Consider the following 20,243-nt stretch of genomic DNA (forward strand, 5'->3'; position numbering starts at 1 on the left):
GAATGGGCAAGGAAATGGTAGATGGAATATAATACATAAAAATATGAGCCTACAATTTTTGGTAGAAAAATTAGAAACATAGTGCATGTTTTGAATGGTGGGAAATTGAAATATGTTGGTGTTCAGAGAGACGTGGATGTCCTCAGTACATGAATCACTGAAAGCTGACATATGGGCACAGCAGACAATTAGTATGGTAAATTATGTATTGACCTTTATTGCAAAAGGATTTGCGTACAGGACTAGCAAAGCCTTTTTCCAAATATAAAGGGCCCTGGTGCGACTGTACTCATACATATATGTATAGTCTGGAGATAGACACAAAAAGACTGAGTCTGAAGAAGAGTCTCGACCCAAAACTTCACCCATCCCTTATCTCCAGAGATGCTGCCTGTCCTGCTGAGTTACTCCAGCTTTTGTGTCTATCTTCAGTTTAAACCAGCATCTGCAGTTCTTTTCTACTCATTGTGTTTGGTCTGTTCTCCTCATCAAAGGATATAGCTTCCTGCAGGAAGTGCATTGAAAGTTTACTAGCTTTGATTTAGTGTGGTGAGTTTGTCATGTAAGGAGAGGTTACGGAGACTGGGCCAATATTTCTTGGCATTTGGAACAGTAAGTATTTTCATTGAAAATTGGTATGTGTTGAATCGTACAAGAAAGTTAGTTCAATTTGGCAAGAGAGGAGCAGGGGCATATTGGTTTTTTTAAGCAGTCTCAATAGTTTATATTCAGAATCAGTTCCTGAATTACACAAGATTTTAGAAGAGGAAAGGGCCTTTATGCCTCATCAGATCATCACACCCCAGAAGTTTCAATCATCTCATTGCTCAATCTCCTCCCTCCAGCGATGCATTTTCTGAATCTATTTATTGACCACTTTAATTTCTTTAGTAAAGTATTCCACAAATTATCATATAGTTTGACATAGGAGATGCAGATATTATTTTTTTCTTGGGTGGGATGTCTAAAACCTAGGTCACAGTTTCAAAATATGGGGTTGATCATTCAGGACAGAGATGAGAGGAAATGTCTTCAGCTCAAGGACAGTGACCCTCTGAATATCTCCATTCAACATGGCTGACAAAACTCTAATGCTGAGTAAATTCATGAAAGCAAATGATAGATCTTATGTTTTATTATCAAAGGATATGGGTTTAGTGCAGAAAGTGGGCCTAAGGTAAATGATCAGTCTTGATCTTATTGAATGGAAGAGCAAGTATGAGGATCTAAATTACCTACTCCGTTATTACATATGTCCTTGTTTATTCTCTGGGTGGCAAATGTATGTTGTGAGACAGACTCAAAGAATTTAAAGAGAGGTAACATTGTTGAGTGGTCAAAAGAATCTGATGGAATTTAATGTGGGGGAAGGCAAAATTCTGAAAAAAAACTGCAGATGCAGATAATCTAAAATAAAAACATAACATTAATGAGACTTTCATTACAGCTGCCTCTGAAATGCCTTCCTGAACTGTGCTTTCCCTCTACCTTTGTTAACATACGTGGTCCTTGACTGCATTTCATCTATTTCCTGTGCCCCTGCTCTCACCCCCTTCCTCCAGGCAGAACATGGATAGAGCTTCCCTGGCCCACACCTCCAATCACACCAACTTTCACTATCGACAGATCATTATCCACAAATTCCATCGTTAAAGAGATTCTACAACCAGGCACATCTTCTCTCCTCCTCCACTTTCAGCATTTTGCAATGTCAGATCCCTTCATGACAGGGGACTGCCAAGAGTGAGGGAGACAGCCAAGAGTGAGGGAGACTGTCGGGAGCGAGTGGGACTGTCGGGAGTGAGGGGGACATGAGCAAGGTGGACCGTTGAAAGGGAGAGGGACCATTGAGAGCGCGGGTGGACCCATGCTGCTAAGAGTGACGAGGGCCTCTGAGATCGATGGGGAGACCAGGCTAGGGTCTGCCGAGATTGATGGAGGACTTGGCGGGAAGCCACCGAGAAGGAAAGGAGGTCCTGGCGGGGGGGTGGGGGGGCGTTTGTTGCCACATGCGACAGCATGCCTGGTTCCCCGCTGTGAGCAGAATATGTTTGTTCAATGAACACTCAGATTTGTCGGCGCAAGAAACGTGGTGACTCTGGTCTACTGCCTAGGCGACGTCTGCTGTTTGATTTTACGGGATTGTATGCAAAACAAAGCATTTCACTGTACCTAGGTACATGTGACAATAAAGTATAATTGAATTGAATCACTGAACTGCAGGCGATGGAACACTTGTCTCTTCATGTCTTCTCTTCCCATCACCTAGGATCAAACGGTCAACGGGGTTGTGGGGTGGGGGGAGGGGTTCTGGGGGGGAGGGGTTGTAGGGGGGATGGGTTGTGGGGGGGAGGGGGTTGTGGGGGAGGGGTTTGGAGGAGGGGTTCTGTGGAGAGGGGTTTTAGGGGCAAGGGGGGATTGGGGGGGGGGGGCAGGGTGTGTGGGGGGGCGGGAGGAGGGGTGTTGTGGGGGAGGGGCCGTGGGGGGGTGTGGGGAAAGGGGGCAGTGAGTGTTGTGGACTTGGAGACGGGGGGAGGGGGAGGGGAGAGTGTGGGCGGAGGGAGGGGTGTGGGCAGGTGGGGGGAGGGGATTGCGGGGGTGGGAGGGTGGTGTGGAGACGGGGGGATGGGGAGAAAACTCGGAGTAAAGATGGGGGTCGTGAGGGAGGGGGGTATCACGGGGAGGGGGGCAGGAGCCAGAGAGCGGGACCAGAGGGGAAGGGGCTGGAGGACTCGCAGCGGGCAATGTGGACTCACAGCGGGCGCTGGTCACTGGACGTTCTCCTCCGCCGGGAACAGTGTCTGGTTGGAGACCTCCGACGGCCATCCAGAGCCTCTCTCAGCTCCAGTAAAGTCGCGATAGCGCAGGAAGCGGCGGACCAATCCACGCGGTGCCGACTGGCAGGAGAGTAGATCGATCTGCGCACGCGCGATTTTTAAACTTCGCTAACATTTACATTAGACCACCGATCAGAACGAAACTTGGTGCAATCACAGTAGAGGAGAACGGTGAGTAAGTTGGCGAAAAATCATAGCACTATCGCGTACCGTTTCTGCGCAAATAGAATGACCTTGCAAACCGGAAGATAACAAGATCAGAGCTTTAGTTATGTATAGATTTGGTTGGCCATGTTATCCTGCTCTGCAGTTTACATATCCTAGATTGTTTTGTTGATGTTCTCACTCTCTAATTGCTCCCATTCACTCAGTGACCAGAAAAGCTTGCTTCTCCCCATAGTCAGATGATAGACATAGAATGTCGGAGTAACTCAACGAGTTAGGCATCATCTCTGGAGAAAAAAGAATAGGGTTGAGACCCTTCATCATACCCCCCATGGTCATTTTGGTTTTACCCTATCAGAGACATCCCCACCCATCCTCACTGCAGCTTAATATGCTTATTTTCTCTCCTTCCTAAATCTGGCGAAGGTCTTATACCTGAACTATTATTGCTGTTACTCTACCCACAGATGAAGCTTGGCCTGCTGAACATTTCCAGCATTTTCTGTTTTTAACATGAAATCATGGGAAAAAGTTAAATGATATCTGTGCCAATGTAACACCACATTTTAAGAAAGGTGGAAGAGAGAAAACAGGGAATTATAGACTAGTTAACCTTTGTTGGCAATGGGGAAGATGCCCGAGTTGATTCTTAAAGATGTCATAGCAGCGCATTTGGAAAGCAATGACAGGATCAGTCAAAGATCGGACAGATTTATGAAGAGAAAATTATGCTTAACTAATCTTCTGTCTGTTAGGACCACAGTCTGTTAGGATCAACAACCTCACCTCCTCCACTCTAACACTGAACACCGGCGTGCCACAGGGCTGTGTGCTCAGCCCTCTCCTCTACTCCCTCTTCACCCATGACTGCGTCCCTAAGTATGGCTCCAACGCCATCATAAAATTTGCCGATGACACCACGGTGGTAGGACTGATCAGCGACAACAACGAATCAGCCTACAGGGAGGAGGTCCAGAACCTGGCAGCCTGGTGTGTCAACAATAACCTCGTCCTCAACTCCAAGAAGATGAAGGAAATCATTGTTGACTTCAGGAAGATCAGAGGTGGCAGACATACCCCCATCCACATAAACGGGACTGAGGTGGAGCGCGTCTCCAACTACAAATTCCTCGGGGTACACATCTCAGAGGATCTGTTCTGGTCCCTCAATACCGCCAAACTGATCAAAAAGGCACAGCAGCGCCTTTATTTTCTGAGGAGGCTCAAGAAAGCTCACCTGTCCCCCCAGATCCTGTCCAACTTCTACCGCTGTACCATCGAAAGCATCCTGACCACCTGCTTCATGGTATGGTACAGCAGCTGCACCACAGCTGACAGGAAGGCACTGCAACGGGTGGTGAAAACCGCTCAGTACATCATCGGTGCCCCGCTTCCTGCCATGGATGCCCTCCACCGAAAACGGTGTCTGAGACGGGCCGGGAAAATCATCAAGGACCCCTCTCACCCTAACCATGGACTGTTTGCCCTCCTCCCATCAGGGAGGCGGTACAGGAACCTCAGGTCTCGCACAAGCAGGCTGAGAAACAGCTTTTTCAACAACACCATTACACTGCTGAACTCAGAGTCCCGTCACTAGCTATCTTTAGACTCTCCCATTTGTATACAGTTATTTGCCTATGTACCGGTTTTAATTCATCCACAATCCACACATTGTTAACCAGTATTTTTTATTTTTATTGTATGCTTATTTTGTATTTTTATTTTTACTTCTACTATCTTGCACTATGACTATGACCAGACGCTAAACTGCATTTCGTTGTACCTATACTCGTATTTGTGCAATGACAATAAAGTTGAATTGAATTCTGGAAATCTTTGAGGATGTAACAAGTAGAATGGATAAGGGAGAGCCAATGGGTGCGGTGTATCTGGACTTTCAAAAATCCTTAACAAGGTTCCACACAATAGATTAGTGTGCAAAATTAGAGAACATCGTGTTGGGGGTAGGGTATTGACATGGATAGAGAGCTAGATGGCAGACAGGAAGCAAAGAGTAGGAATTAACAGGTTCTTTTCAGAATGGCAGGCAGTGACTAGTAGGATGCCGCAAGGGTCGGTGCTGGGACCCCAGTTATTTACAATATATATAAATGATTTAGATGAGGGAATTAAATGAAACATCTCCAAATTTGTGGATGACACAAAGCTGGGTGGCAGTGTGAGCTGCGAGGAGGATGCTATGACGCTGCAGGGTGACTTGAATAGGGTAGGTGAGTGGGCAGAAGCATGGCAAATGCAGTATAATGTGAATAAATGTGAGGTTATCCACTTTGGTGGCAAGAACAGGAAGGCAGATTATTATCTGAATGGTGTCAGATTAGCAAAAAGGGGAGGTGCAACAGGTGCTTATACATCAGTCATTAAAAGTAAGCATGCAGGTACAGCAGGAAGTGAAGAAGGCTAATGGCATGTTGGCCTTCATTGCAAGAGGATTTGAGTTTAGGAGCAAGGAGGTCCTATGCAGTTGTACAGGGCGCTGGTAGGACGGCATCTGGAGTATTATGTGCAATTTTGGTCTCTTAATTTGAGGAAGGACATAATTGCTATTGAGGGAGTGCAGCTTAGGTTCACCAGGTTAATTCCCGGAATGGCGGAACTGACATATGATGAAAGAATGGGTTGACTGGGCTTGTATTCATTGGAATTAAGAAGGATGAGAGGATATCTTTTCGAAACATAAAATTCTAAGGGATTGGACAAGCTAGATGCAAGAAAATGTTCCCGATGTTGAGGGAGTCCAGAACCAGGGGTCACAGTTTAAGAATAAGGGGCAGGCCATTTAAGACTCAGATGAAGAAAAACTTTTTCACCCAGAGATTGTGAATCTGTGGATTCTCTGCCACAGAAGGCAGTGGAGGCCAATTCACCTGATGTTTTCAAGATAGTTAGATTTAACTCTTAGGGTTAAAGGAATCAAGGGATGTGGGAAAAAGCAGGAACGGAGTTCTGATTTTATATGATCAGCCATGATTATATTGAATTGCAGTGCTGGCTCGAAGGGCCGAATGGCCTACTCCTGCACCTATTTTTCTATGTTTCTATTTACATTGTGTGCAACTATTTAACGTTGGCATTAGAAACATGTTAAATGTTCTCATGTAACGAATCAGCAATTGAGGATGTTGCTTGCCACTTTAATTCTCCATTTGTCTGTGACATATCCTCTGAGAGGAAAACGGTTGTGAATCTTTGAATTCTTTATACAACAGTGCAGTAGATGAAAAGTAAGTAGATAAGAAAAGCAGATTTTTAGGCTATAAGGAAATTAATAATGCAATCAGATAAGAAAGTACAGTCGACCCAAGGATTAGATTAACCAGCATCTCATGGGGTGATAATGTGCCTGAGAGGATTTATGACCCATGACTGTACTAATTATTCATTAATATTGTTTAATAACATTGTTTTGTTCATCCCTTTTTGCTGTCGTGTGCGGACGGGACGTCAAAGGACGAGAAGCCAAAGCCAAGAAGTGGAAGCCAAGGTGCCGAACGAACATCACGCCATAAAGCCAAGATACAGAACAGCCACCACGACGAAAGGATACGAAGCCGCACAGCCACCACGTCGAAAGGACAAGACGCAGGATGGACATGACGTCGAAAAGCTGCCGAACGGTCATGACGTCTCAGGGGAGGGGAATTGTCTGTGACCTTGTCAGCGATTGGTCTACACACTCGCATCCATCAAATCACTGGCCGGGGGGGGGGAGCTTGAGCATGTGTTTGTAAAATGGCGGCAGAGACTTCAAGCTGCTGCGATTGCCACAGAGGCTTTTCAACGTCATGTTTGTAAATAGTTAAATTGTTGTACCTTGTTACATTTTAAAATAGTTAAATTGTTGTACTGTACCTTGTTACATTTTAAATAGTTAAATAATAAATTTGTTTGTGTATTCTTGCAGCAAATATAGATTTTTAAAAGTGTTTCAGTGTTTAATACCTATTTATCATTTCGGCTTCATGTGCGTTCAGCGTCAGATTGTTTTTAGGCTTAAAATCTGATGGGGAATGAACATGACGTTGAAAAGGCTCAGTGGCAATCGCAGCAGCTTGGAGTCACTGCTACCATTCACAAGCGCTAACTAAAGCTCCACCCCACACTCCTGTCTCCCCCGCCCTCCTGGGTCCCCCTCGGCCAGTGATGTGATGAACACTTTGGTTTGGACCAATCACTGACAAGGTCTCGGACAAATCCCGTCCCCGGAGACGTCATGTCCGTTCGGCTTTTTTTGACGCCATGTCCGTTCTGCGTCTTGTCCGTTCCGCCTGGTGTCCATTCAGCTTCGTAACCTTTCGACATCGTGCCCGTTCGGTATCTTGGCTTTTCGGCGTCTTGTCCGTTCGGTATCTTGGCTTCCACTTCTTGGCTTCAGCTTCTCGACATTCGACGTCCCGTCCGGGTACCATTTGCTGCAGAGGTAACTGGCTTGTTCGACCACGAGTAACAACTTTGATGGGTCTGATGTGAGATATAGCAGATTTTTTTCCCTGAAGGATATTACTGAGCCAGGTGGCTTTTTAACAGCTCATTTGTTTCAGGGTTTGTATTAACAGATGCGAGTTTTATCAATTATAATTTAAACTGTTCAGTTTCCCGTATCACTGGATCAATGGTTCCAGTCCCTAGATGCCAGAGCAATATGCTAATTATCTTTCCTTTTATCAATGTTCTCCCGAGTGTGATGCAACTTCCCAATGGAGATTATTGAGAAGAATCTACAGTGTATTAGCTGGCTCAAGTTTGCAGACGACACAACCCTGATTGGGCTGATCCAAGATGGGGAGGAATCTGCCTACAGACAGGAAGTGACACAGCTGGCGTCCTGGTGCCATTGCAACAACCTGGAGCTCAATGCTCTTAAGACAGTGGAATTGATTGTAAACTTTAGGAGAGCTCCCCTTCCCCTCACCCCGCTCACCACCAACAACACCACAGTCACATCTGTGGAGTATTTTAACTTCCTGGGAACCATCATCTCCATGGACCCTAAATGGAAGGCCACCATCGACTCCACAGTCAAAAAGGCACAACAGAAGATGTGGCAGCTGAGGAAGCACAATCTGCCACAGGCAATGATCGTCCAATTCTATATGGCCATCGTAGAGTCTGTCCTCACCTTCTCCATCATGGTCTGGTTTGGCTCAGCCACCAAGCAGCGAATTGTCCGATCGGCTGAGATGATTATTGGCTGCAACCTTCCCTCCATTGACGAACTGTACACTGCAATGGCCAGGAAGCGAGCGGGCAAGATCATCTCTGACCCCTCTCACCCTGGCCACAAACATTTTGAATCACTTCCCTCTGGAAGGTGATTCCGGACCGTCATATCTGCCACAGCCAGACATAAAAACAGCTTTTTTCCCCATGAGTAGTAGCTCTACTCAATAACCAAAAATCTCTAGCCTCCTTCTGTTCTGGTATTTTATTTAATTCACATGTTTAATCAATGTTTTATTATTAATGTTTAATGTTTTATGTGTCATTCCTAACTGTCACTGTATGTCATGTTGTCACTTGCAGGCGGAGCACCAAGACAAACTTGTATGTGAATACATGGCCAATAAACATTCATTCATTCAAAGTAAAAAGTAACTAGTTTCTAGTTAGTTACATTTCATTGCCTGGGCACATTATCATCTAGTTTGTTTGCATCTGAAACTGTTACAGGCAAGAATTAATACACTATAAAAACGAGAAGAAACTATATCTTGGGTCTCTTCAATGCTGAAAATGTATTACTGGAGATTAATCATTTCAAGATACAAAAGATATAATAATTGAAAGCAGAAAAATAATTTGGGGAGCAATTTTTGAACATTTTCTAGCATGAGGAAAAATATAGATGCTCATTTAAAGTAACTGAGTGAAAATGCAACGTTGGAAAAAAGGCCTGTGAGAAAGAAACTGGTTTTAACTTGTCTCTGTTGGTATTGGTTAATATTTCCCACTCAATCCAAGCCACACCAGGAATCCAAGGCATCCAGCTTCCGCCAAATGGATACCATCTTCAATTTTACATTGATATTAATTTCCCCCACTATTCCACTCACAGCCTTTGCATGCAGCAAACTCCGTCATCTGCTTGTCTACCCACAGCATCCCCTACAATCACCAATGATCTGTATGCTTCACCCGTCTAACAAATTCCACACACGGTGTGCATTCCTTTCTGTCTTCCCCTTTATCGTATCCACAGTCCTCACTCCAATCATTTCCTCCATTATCTCTGTGTCATTGCAGTTCTGTTCCACATCGCTGGGGATCTCAAGTGTTCAAATATCAATTGGCCAATCGAGGAGATTTGGCCCATGGGCCAAAGTTTGGGCATCTCTAATTTATACTTTTTCTTGGAATTACTCTCCCATAATTTGCTCAACAATCTCTCTATGACTCTACTTAAATTGGGATTAGTTTGAAAGTTTGTACTGCATTTGATACATTTCCATTTCTTAAAACAGTCAGATGAAGATGTTAATTTAGTGCGAAATTATAATTTATAATCTCACAAATGATGAATGATGTGAGTTAGACTGAAAAAGATGGAGTAAAGTTTCACAAACAGTTCTACTTGTACCTATACACATATCGAAGCCCTGATGGTGAAAAGCAAGAATCTATTCTAATGCAGTTACAAGAAATAAACCCCACTCTTTTTAAAATAAATATGAAACATTTATTAAGCTGATGAGAAACAACATTTTCTATGGCAGACAGAAGAAATATACGTATGTCTTGCTGCAATGATGTTTAATGGTTAAATGAGTCCTTACCCTTTTCAGCAACTGAGAGGTTGGGGTCACTGCATGGTTTGCAGGGTCCGACCACTTGTTGAATCAAAGCCCGCTGGAAACTGGTAGGCTGTAATGAGAGTGAACCACAACATGAACTCAAGTCATCGGAAGAGACTACTGCCCAAATGTTGGGGGGATATATTCAGGAAGGCCCAATCCATTCTATCATTTGCAAGTTAATCTTGGGAAGCAGAGGTACCTCAAGACTAGGTTATGTCATGCCATTGTGTGAAAAAGTTTCAGGAATTTCTCCAGAAAAATAATTTGTGAGTTTCCTTCCCTCTGACTAATTTTGCACTAGCCCCACCTTATCTTTCCGTAATTACTCTCCACATAGTTATTTCCCATATCTATGGCTTGTCTTCTTCAGCTGCCAAGCCCCCAAACTGGAATTCCCTTGGCTCTGCCTTTCCACTGTGCTTTCCCTTTGATCAAGTTTTTTTATGACTACTGTGAAGCTACATGGAATTGTTCACCCATGTCAGAGCTGCTTCATACATGAAAGTAGATACTGTGTGATGATCTGATCAGTTTTGAGATTGCTATCTATCTTCTTCTTCTATACTGTGACTAAAACTCTCAACTTGTCCTCTTCCGGTTTGCGTTGTTTTTAAATTTGCGCAAAATCGGTACCCTATATCGCTAGGATTTTTTTTGCCACCTTACTCACCGTTCTCCTCTGCTCCAAGCACACCAAGTTTTGTTCCGATCAGTGAAATATTACAAAAGTTATTGGCCTGTTATTGGCCAGGACAGCGACGCCCCTATCACCAGCTCCGAGAATAAAGCTGAAGGAGTGGCGTGTGAGCTGTGTTCCACGGGCGGCTGGCCACACACACCCCCCCCCCCCCCCCCCCCCTCCCCACCCCTCCACACTCCACCACACTCCCCCCTACTACCTACACCTTTCCCCCTTCCACATACACCCTTTCCTACCACCACAACCCCCGCAAACCCCCTGCCCACATACCCCCTCTTCCACACACCCCCCCCACACCCTCACTTCCCCACACCCCTCCCCCTCCCACATACACCCCATTTCCTACCACCACAACCCCCTACCCCCTCAAACCCCCTGCCCACTCACCCCCTCTTCCACACCCCCCCTTCCATTGGCAAGCGCTTCCTTACGAACATCTTCCTCTCTCTCCATTTTACCACAATAATCATTAGCATGTGGACAGAAATCCCCCTGAGCTCTCAAAGCTCAGTCACCAGGAACCTGCCAAGCTGCTCTCTCATCTCTGCCTTTGTTTTCCAAATAATATATTAATAATAGCATAGAAGTACATAATAACAATTAGCAACCATATTTACATGGAATCATGAGTTGAAACAAGTGATTAGGGGAATGCAGTAGTGCAGTGGGTAGAGTTGCTGCTTCTCTGTTCAAGCAATCCCGAGTTTAATCTTGACCTCGGGTGCTGTCTGCATTGTGTTTGAACATTCCCTCTTGTGACGGCATGAGTTTCCGCCAGGTTCTCCAGCTTACCCCAACATTTTAAGACATGCAGACTGGTAGGTTAGTTGGCTACTTTAAATTAGTTTAGGTGATTGGTAGGAGAATAAGGATAAAGATAATGGATAAATGATTTGCTTTGATTCTTGAGAGGTCCCTCTCTCTCTCTCTAGTTATTCTTTTCCCCCTTATGTATTTATAAAATCAATTGGGACTGTCCTTAATACTATCCCCGCCAGAGCTATCTCCTGGCCACTTTTAGCCCTTCTGATCTCCTTTTTCAGTTTACTCCTTAGTTCCAGAAACTCCTCCACTTGATTATCAGAGAGTGGTTGGTTCCTGAAATGCACAGCCATGGATGGTGGAGGCAGCACATATAAATATATTGAAACATATGATTGTTAAGGGCCTGGACACACTAAAGGCAGGAAACATGTTCCCGATGCTGGGGGAGTCCAGAACCAGGGGCCACAGTTTAAGAATAAGGAGTAAGCCATTAGAACGGAGACGAGGAAACACTTTTTCTCACAGAGAGTGGTGAGTCTGTGAAATTCTCTGCTTCAGAGGGCGGTGGAGGCAGGTTCTCTGGATACTTTCAAGAGAGAGCTAAATAGGGCTCTTATAAATAGCGGAGTCAGGGGATATGGGGAGAAGGCAGGATCGGGGTACTGATTGGGGATGATCAGCCATGATCACATTAAATGGTGGTGTTGGCTCGAAGGGCCAAATGGCCTGCTCCTGCACCTATTGTCTATTGTCACATATGATAATGGACTTTAAAGGGCTATTGGATGAGCACATGGATAGGCATGGAAAGGAGAGATATGGATCATGTACAGGCAGAGGAGATTAGTTTAACTTGGCATCATGTTCAGGTGGATATTGTGGGCCAAAGGGCCTGTTCCTAGGTATGTTACAAAACCTACCTGAATCGTGTCTGAGCATCTGCCCTACCCCTTGTGTGTGATTTTGGCGCTGTTTAGAGGGGGCGGGTTTAAAACGCGATTTTTACTAGGCTGTTCCAATCGAAAATGTTCAGCCTAGTAAATCATTAATGGAAAATCGCTGAAAGACCCCGTCGCAAAAGGTATTATTAGTTTTTATGGCCTTGTATAATATTTATAGTAGTTTAAAAATCACTCTCTCACTCGCAACCTCTCGCAGCCCCAGGGTTTTATAAAGCAAACAATTAAAGGTATGTACCTTATTTTTACATTAAATGGGGCTTGTAAATAACCCTGTTATTAAAGTTTTCTATAGCGAGTAGTTCATTTTGGGCTCTTTATATCCCGCAGTATTTTTCTGGGCACTTGAGGGCACAAACCCAGCGCAATGTGAACGTTCTAAACCAGCACGTTCACAGGAACCCACTAGAAAGCCTATTTAAATTGACTTTAATTTACAGCAAATGAACACTAAATTCCTTCCATTTGGCCTATAAATTGATGTAAATGAGATTTAAAAATCATGTTTTATTGTGAATTATTTGTGAATATTATTTGGACACTTGGGCTATTCAAAAATGTTAATCATTTATTAAGAAATGGATAGATGTTTAGATCTAGGAATTGAAGTTTGAAATTAGCTACAATTGGGTAACTAACTAATTATATGCTTTAATTTCAGGTCATCCAAGTAAGATTATTTTATATTTGTTTCAGAATGCTTCAATCTATGATAACTGAAAATTTCATTCAGTTCTCTTAATTTTTAAGAAGGTTATGGGCTTTTGACTGTCCACGATCACAGCTTTTTTGTTATGTCCATAGAAAATCAATAGGGAACAAGATGCTAATTTCCGAGTATGAAAATGGCCATAACTTTTTTATTATTTGAGATATGAAAGTGAATTAGGTGTCAAATTAAACTTATTGTTATGCTTTATCTGATGGGATAAATTGCAGACTTGATTTTTTAAATCTCAAAATTTTGTAACATTGCTACTGTTCCCATGCTGACCTGTGTTATGTCCAATGTTCTACATTCATAGACTCAATTAGCCTATTTGCCTTCTTCATATTATCAGGAAATGTGGTTCCAATTCAGTTTTCTCAAATGTATCTGAGTTTACTAAATTAGCATTGTGGTATTACTGCACAGTGGTGCAATGGTATAGTTCGCTATACCTTTGTTTACTGCGCTAGAAAGCCAGGTTCGATCTTGACTATGGGTTCTCTCTGTATGGAGTTTGCACATTCTCCCTGTGAACGTGTGGCTTTTCTTCGGGTGCTCCGGTTTCCTCCCACACTCCAAACTTGGTTAATTGGCTTTGGTAAAATTGTTCCTAATGGGTAGGATAGTGCTAGTGTATGGGGATCGCTTGTTGGCGCAGACATGGTGGGCCGAAGGGCTTGTTTCTATGCTGTATCTATAAGGTCTAAAGTATGATGTTCGTAAGAAACCGAGCAACATTCCCTTGACATATCTCAAGAAACTTACTTGTCCATTCTCCATCATAGCTGGATACATGGCACTGCTTGGTCTGTCCCTGTGAGGAGGCAGCAACATCATAATGTCCCTTGAGTGACGATATTTATCCGACAATGATGGGGATCCTGTGCATAAACAGAATGCTAAACAGTTTTTTAAAAATTAAAATAGATTAAAAAACACAAAACAGAAAAAAATATGGAAAGGAAGGGAAAAGGGAGAGATGGGCCAAACAAAAAGTATTGATTAATACATAGAAAAGATATTAAGGAGACTGTATAAAGAAGACAAAAGAAGACGAGAAAGAAAAGGGAAAGATCAAAGGACCAGGAAAGATGAAACAAAGAAGGTGAGATAGTAAAGGGGGAGAGAGATGGAGAGGAAGTGGGAGAGGGAGAGAGAAAGAGGGGAGAACGAGAGAGAGGGAGGGGGGAGAAAGAGGGGGAGGGGGAGATATACTAGGGTGTGAGGGGGAAAGAAAGAGAGAGGCGAGGGGGGGGAGGGAGAGAGGGGGGGGAGAGAGGGGGGGAGAGAGAGAGAGAGAGAGGGGGAGGGGGAGAGAGAGGGAGAGAGAGAGAGAGAGAGAGAGAGAGAGAGAGAGAGGGGGGGGGGGGAGAGAGAGTGAGAGGAAGGGAGGGAGGGAGAGAGGCAGAGAGAAATGGTTGTTGGTGATGGGATGTGCACTGGGTGTTCCGTTAGTCTCGGTGCTGGCACTAGTGATCTGCAGTATGGTTACAGTCAAGATCATGTGCAACAGAAATGAACAGTGGTTATCACTTGCTTTTTTCGTGTCTTTTTAAATCATTGAAAGTCCTTTCTTGTTTGTACTAGCCACTGGCCATTTACTGAGACAAGTTTAGAAGGAAGGGAACTCGTACTCATTGGGGAACTCATTTAGTAACTGTGTGACTGTGACTTGCACCACTGATTTTACTAGTGTTAGGAGGTGGCTGCTATGGTGTGTTAATAGAAGCACCCTAAACTCCATCTCCTGATCATTACAATGTGATTTAACATTTCTTCTGATGGATTGATCTGTATTGGTGTTTTGGGCATCATCATCAGATCTGGCGCTATATGATATCTAAATTTCACAAATAAGGATCATATCCAAAACCCAACTAGGAATGTGGAGGCGCTTGTAAATTTGGCATGTTGTATGAAAATTATTTACACGTTTCCTGCTTAATAGCCAAAACTAGCTGCCAAGCTATAAAACTAGGGGTCGGCAAAGACAATCAGAGAGTCCTCAGCAACAGGGAGTGAGAGATTAAGGATTTAGATAGAAACAATAGAAGAAAAGAACGAGGTTGAAGGCCTCTCTGCGGACATACAGGACTCGTGCATGATTCTGCTCTTTTCCATAATGAGAAAAAATGATAACTTGTTGGAGCGTCCACATTATTTTGCTGATATATTTTCAGAGTTCTGAGTTCAAATTAACCAAGGCTACGCCGAAGGAAACTGATTGAAAGAAAACAATGAAATACTCTTCCGTTCTGAAACATGGGCAACACACTCCACACAACTCCCTGTTAAAAGCAAATGGCAAGCTTTGTGTGATGTGTTGGTCTTTAATTTTTTTAGCTTCCTCTTTCTCTGCCACCTCCCACCAACCACCTCCTCCACATCCTAACACCCACCTAGCCCACTAATACAATTGTGTGATTGAAGTGGGTAATATTTTCAATCCTCAAATTTGCCTTTTTGTTTATTTGCACAGTATGCTGTATCCAAACATGGAACTAGAGCTTTGTATGGAAGAGGAGCAGTGCCTTCCAAAGGCAGTTATTAGGAGTTCCACCCCTCTGAATGTTTTGTGTTCAATATTGTCTTGGTGATTGAATTTGAATTTGAATTTGTTTCCTTTATTGTCATTCAAACCTTTCGGTCTGAACGAAATTACGTTGCCTGCAGTCATACACAGTAACAATAAATAACAAAACATACAATAAACACAAATTTAAGATTGATTACACATGTTAATGTCTTTGAAAGAGTAAAGGCACAATCTCACTCTCACAAGTCTTCAATCCAGGGCCAAACTTTACACTTTGGTACTGATGTAAAATAAACTTTGAAAAGAAATATAGATTTCTTGCTGATGAACCAAAACCTAAATTTTGGAGGAAATTTAGGTCTATAATGGACATGGGAGTCTATATTACTCAGAAGTTTCATTAAGATCACTTTCCAAGAAAAAATATTAAGTAGTGGTTTTAAAAAGGACAATCAGATTAAATACAACTTGGTTATAAAACATTGCAACTATTCTCTGGACTGCCTGCTATATATGTATTAGAATTTCAATGCATATGCACTACATTAAATTTCAATGTTAAATTCAAGAAATATACTCCAATGTTTTTGTTTCATTTCTTATTTTGCCATAATCCTTTAATTTCAAATGATAGGAGAAAGAAAAACAGAGTGAAGTCAACTTCTCCATCGGCTGCACATTGTATAGAAATAGTTGTTAAAAGACAAGACAGCTTACTCATTAGTTGGCCCATGCCTTGATAAATACTGAATTAAAAAGTCTTACCTCGAGCACTTGATGGGGCTGAGTTGATCATCTGTGAAGGGGCAGAGTGTGTGGAACTCAGGCTAGAAGTGGATGGACTTGCCTGGCACGATGACAAAACAGAGACATTTGTCATGGAGCCCTGGAACTTGGTGTTAGCATAAGCAAGCTGTAAAAAGTAGAGAGAGTGGCAGAAAGAAAGAATGCATCAGGGAACCCTGAAAGGGATTGAAAAAGTGAAAGACGGACTCATAGAAGATTTGGATGCTCTGCCGCTCATTACTCATAAGCCAAGTTGTCCAATAAAACTATAGATTTCCCATTGAACGCATGGAGAAATTTTGGGGAATTCATATCCCACTTTCCCAAATTTGCCTTTACATCTTCTGAAGCCACTGATCTTTGATGATGTATATTTTGAGAAATATGGATAATTCCTCTGGTGTATTATCAAAATAACCACGCATTGTTGTAAACCATGAACATTAACAGGCTATCCTACCGTCAAATATATACTTTTACTTCAAACCATGATAATAACACTGTGCCTCCAGGAAGCTGGTGTTGGATTGAACCGTGGTTGATATATATTTTTTCTGCGTGGTCATTAAGATCGGATACAATATTCCTTGTTCAACTATTTGTAATCAGACTTGTGGAGAAAGATAATAATTTAACAATGCTCCTTTCACCTCTAACAAAAGTATGCTATGGTTATGCTATAGTATCATGACAAGGAGGATTTTTTTGCCTTCTGCCATCAAACTCGGTGTAATACTACAAGAAGCTAATTTAAAAATGTTGATGTACATAGCCTGGTAATTGAATTTCACTCATTTTTGGTGCACTAAATGGTGCTGTGGTTAGCCCTACTGCTCAGTTGCATACTCATAACATGGTGATATTTATTTATCTTTTGCAACCTTTTTCCTTTGTTAAAATTATGCCTGTGCATTTCCTGTAGCAGGTTAATGCAGAGATTGCAGCTGCCAGATCATGACTGCTGGGAGGTAAATCAATGCCTTAACATTTACACTCTGTGGCAGCACCAATAATTACATCAGACAACCCTGAAAGTGAGGGAAAAACAGGGAGGGAGAGGTCTACAGAGTTTTCGCCTCATCTTCTTCCTCTCATACATGACATGTATACATTCCCATGCTCAGAGAGGCCCAAAACCATTATCAGTTCTGGAGTATAGACAGGGATTGCAAGTTGAACTGATTTGGGATATAACTCTTGTCAACAGTCACTGGATATCATACCTATACATTACAGGGAACTGTTATACCTGCATGCGGTAAAGGTCATCTGGGGTTTCGCCAGCTATCCCGTCTGGGAGGATGACAAGATTCCCAACCTCACTGGATGTTTGTGAGGATAATGATGATGAGGAGTGCCTGTTGGAGACATTCAGATTCAGGGGGCTGAAGAAATCAATGAAACAGAATATCATTTTACACCAAGCAATCCCTTCCCAGCATCCCCAATGCACCTATGCCTTGAATCTAAGCAAGCACACTCCTAAGACAAAACTAATCCAGGTATTGATCCAGCTGTTTCATCCTTCCAAATGTTGGAAGTGATTATCAAAGTCTGAAGAAGGGTTTCGGCCCGAAACGTTGCCTATTTCCTTCGCTCCATAGATGCTGCTGCACCTGCTGAGTTTCTCCAGCTTTTTTGTGTACCTTCGATTTTCCAGCATCTGCAGTTCCTTCTTAAACATCAAAGTCATCTGCTCAGTTTGGCTTGGTTGGCAGCATCACTGTCTTCAGTGAGTTCTTTGCCCACTGACAAAGCATATTAAGTAAATGCTGCATTGTGCAGCCACTGTTCTGACTAACATTCCCTCAAAATCTAATTATTCAGAGACAGCTGTGGAGGCCACGTAATTGGGATTTTAAACATAGAGTTTGATAATTTCATGATTAGTAAGGGCATAACCACTGTTATAGAGAGGTAGGAGGATGGGGCTGAAAGGGAAATATAGATCACTCATGATAATGGTGGAGCAGACTGATGGGTGAATGGCCTAGTTATGCTACTATGTGGTCTCTTTGTGATCCACATCACAAATTGACAAGGTTAACCCCTAACTATTCTCTCATGGCAACAAAAGGCACTCATATTGCATCATCAAATCAGCAATTTAGTTTGGGCTGTAGAGATCCATTTTCTCAGTGACACGTGTGTTAAGAATGGAACTCAAAAGTTGAATTTATATTTCATTGTGATGAAGAGTGTTGGATCTACAATGTTAAGTCTGTTTCTCCCTCTATAGATGTCATCTGTCTTGCTGAGTGTTTTTGTTTTCAATTTACATGGGTCCCTTCCTGACTTACAATCAATGAACTAACATAACAGATTATTTTTTAATTGCATCAGAAATAATAATTTAATATTTAACCACAGACTAGAAATTTTCTCACAGCGAATATAAATGATGACGATAAACATATATTACCAGTCTTCCATATATATGACTATATGCAATTTAGGCACATGGCCTCCATGCTCATGCTGGTGTGCATGCTGGGTGCCCATTCCCCTTTTCTTAGTCTGTATACAGACTGGCACACCAGTCTCTTTCTGCCCTCGTTGATGTACAGCTTCACTTGTCTCACTCACCTGTGCCTGTGCATGAGCTTGATAGTTTCTGGACTCATAGGATTATGACCAGACATGAGGTTTCCACGTGGTGTACTTGAACCAGAGCAAATAGGACTGATCTTGTCCATTCCAGGAAGATCCTATATAAAAGATGAGATGGAAAACTCAATGATCTTAGCTTTCTGTACACATGGTATCATAAGGTTGCTGAGATTTTTTTATATAGGTGAATGCCTACAGAATTAACTGTGTATCTCTTGTAACTGAAGAAACACTGTAACGTCACTCTAAGGAGGTTGCCGTTGTATCACAGGCAACTCCGTACTTGGACAATAATGCAGCACAGTGCTTCCTTCAACCCGTTCTCAGTACTGTTTAGATTTTCTAGGCATTTACCAGATGCGTGGTTTTTTGTGTGGTTGTACAGGTTATTCTGCAGTAGTGATGCTAAACACAGGCCGAGTCCTGACCCTAGTTGATTCACACCTATATAGATCAGTTTAATCTGACACATGCAAATCCCTAGAAACAGTTAAAACCCAACCAGAATGTCAATACACTTTGGTTTCTTGCAGAGGTACATTTCACTTTATTCACTTATTCAAGAGATTAATCATGCACGCTGAGAATGTGATCAACTAAAAAGAATGTTGCAGTATGTGGAGAATCATAGACCTATTGCGATATAGAATTTTACTGACCATCGAGTCAGTGAGACTTCGTGGAGAGCAGTCCACATGCAAACTGGAACTTGGGTAGCATATAAACTAACGGTATGAATATTGAATTCTCCAACCTCCAACAGCACCCTCTTTTTCTGCCCCTGCCTTCTCCCTCCTCTCTTCCCAGTACCCAACCTGGACTTGCACCCATTTCTCTCCTTCCATTCCAACTTCCTGGTGTAAACAATTTGCACTTCTTGTATCCTTATGTCACAACCTTGTCTTTTCATCTCAGACCTTTATCCAACCATCTGTATATTAAAAAAAACCCTTACCTGTATCCACTTATCATTTGCCTGTCTTTGCCCTGGTCCTGGTCTCTTCCAGCTACCCCCTCCACCCCCACCACCACCAACAAAATAATCAGTCTGGAGAAGGGTCCAGACCTGAAACATCCCCTATTCAGAGATGCTGCTTGACCCACTGAGTTACTTCAGCATTTTATGTCTTGAGTAATAGTAAACAAAGTGAGCTTAGTGTAGATGTACGTGATGGTCAATGCCCATGCGATGGCCCAAAGGAACTGTCTCTGTGCTGAACGACTCAATGACAAATGTCTGTCATATTCATGCTGTCTAAAAGTTCTGTAGACTGTTTGATTCTTTCACTTCCCAGCCTTGTAGGTCATAGCTCTTCAGATTCTCATTTAGAAACCTTTTAAATGTGACTGATGAGTGTTTC

The 20,243-nt window shown here is 42.8% G+C and overlaps 1 protein-coding gene across 1 annotated transcript in view; it reads right to left on the minus strand.

Moving 5' to 3' along the window:
* Nucleotides 1-20,243, minus strand: part of dock3 (dedicator of cytokinesis 3) — a 327,231-nt gene that overhangs the window by 15,621 nt on the left and 291,367 nt on the right. The window contains exons 47-51 of the mRNA XM_055647822.1: nt 18,859-18,980; nt 17,522-17,630; nt 16,252-16,399; nt 13,716-13,831; nt 9,797-9,884 (exon numbers count right to left, since the gene is read on the minus strand). Coding sequence (XP_055503797.1) covers nt 9,797-9,884; nt 13,716-13,831; nt 16,252-16,399; nt 17,522-17,630; nt 18,859-18,980 — 583 coding nt within the window. The remainder of the gene's footprint in view (nt 1-9,796; nt 9,885-13,715; nt 13,832-16,251; nt 16,400-17,521; nt 17,631-18,858; nt 18,981-20,243) is intronic.

The sequence above is a fragment of the Leucoraja erinacea genome, chromosome 16 (genome assembly GCF_028641065.1).
Source record: "Leucoraja erinacea ecotype New England chromosome 16, Leri_hhj_1, whole genome shotgun sequence".
Classification (NCBI taxonomy): domain Eukaryota; kingdom Metazoa; phylum Chordata; class Chondrichthyes; order Rajiformes; family Rajidae; genus Leucoraja; species Leucoraja erinaceus.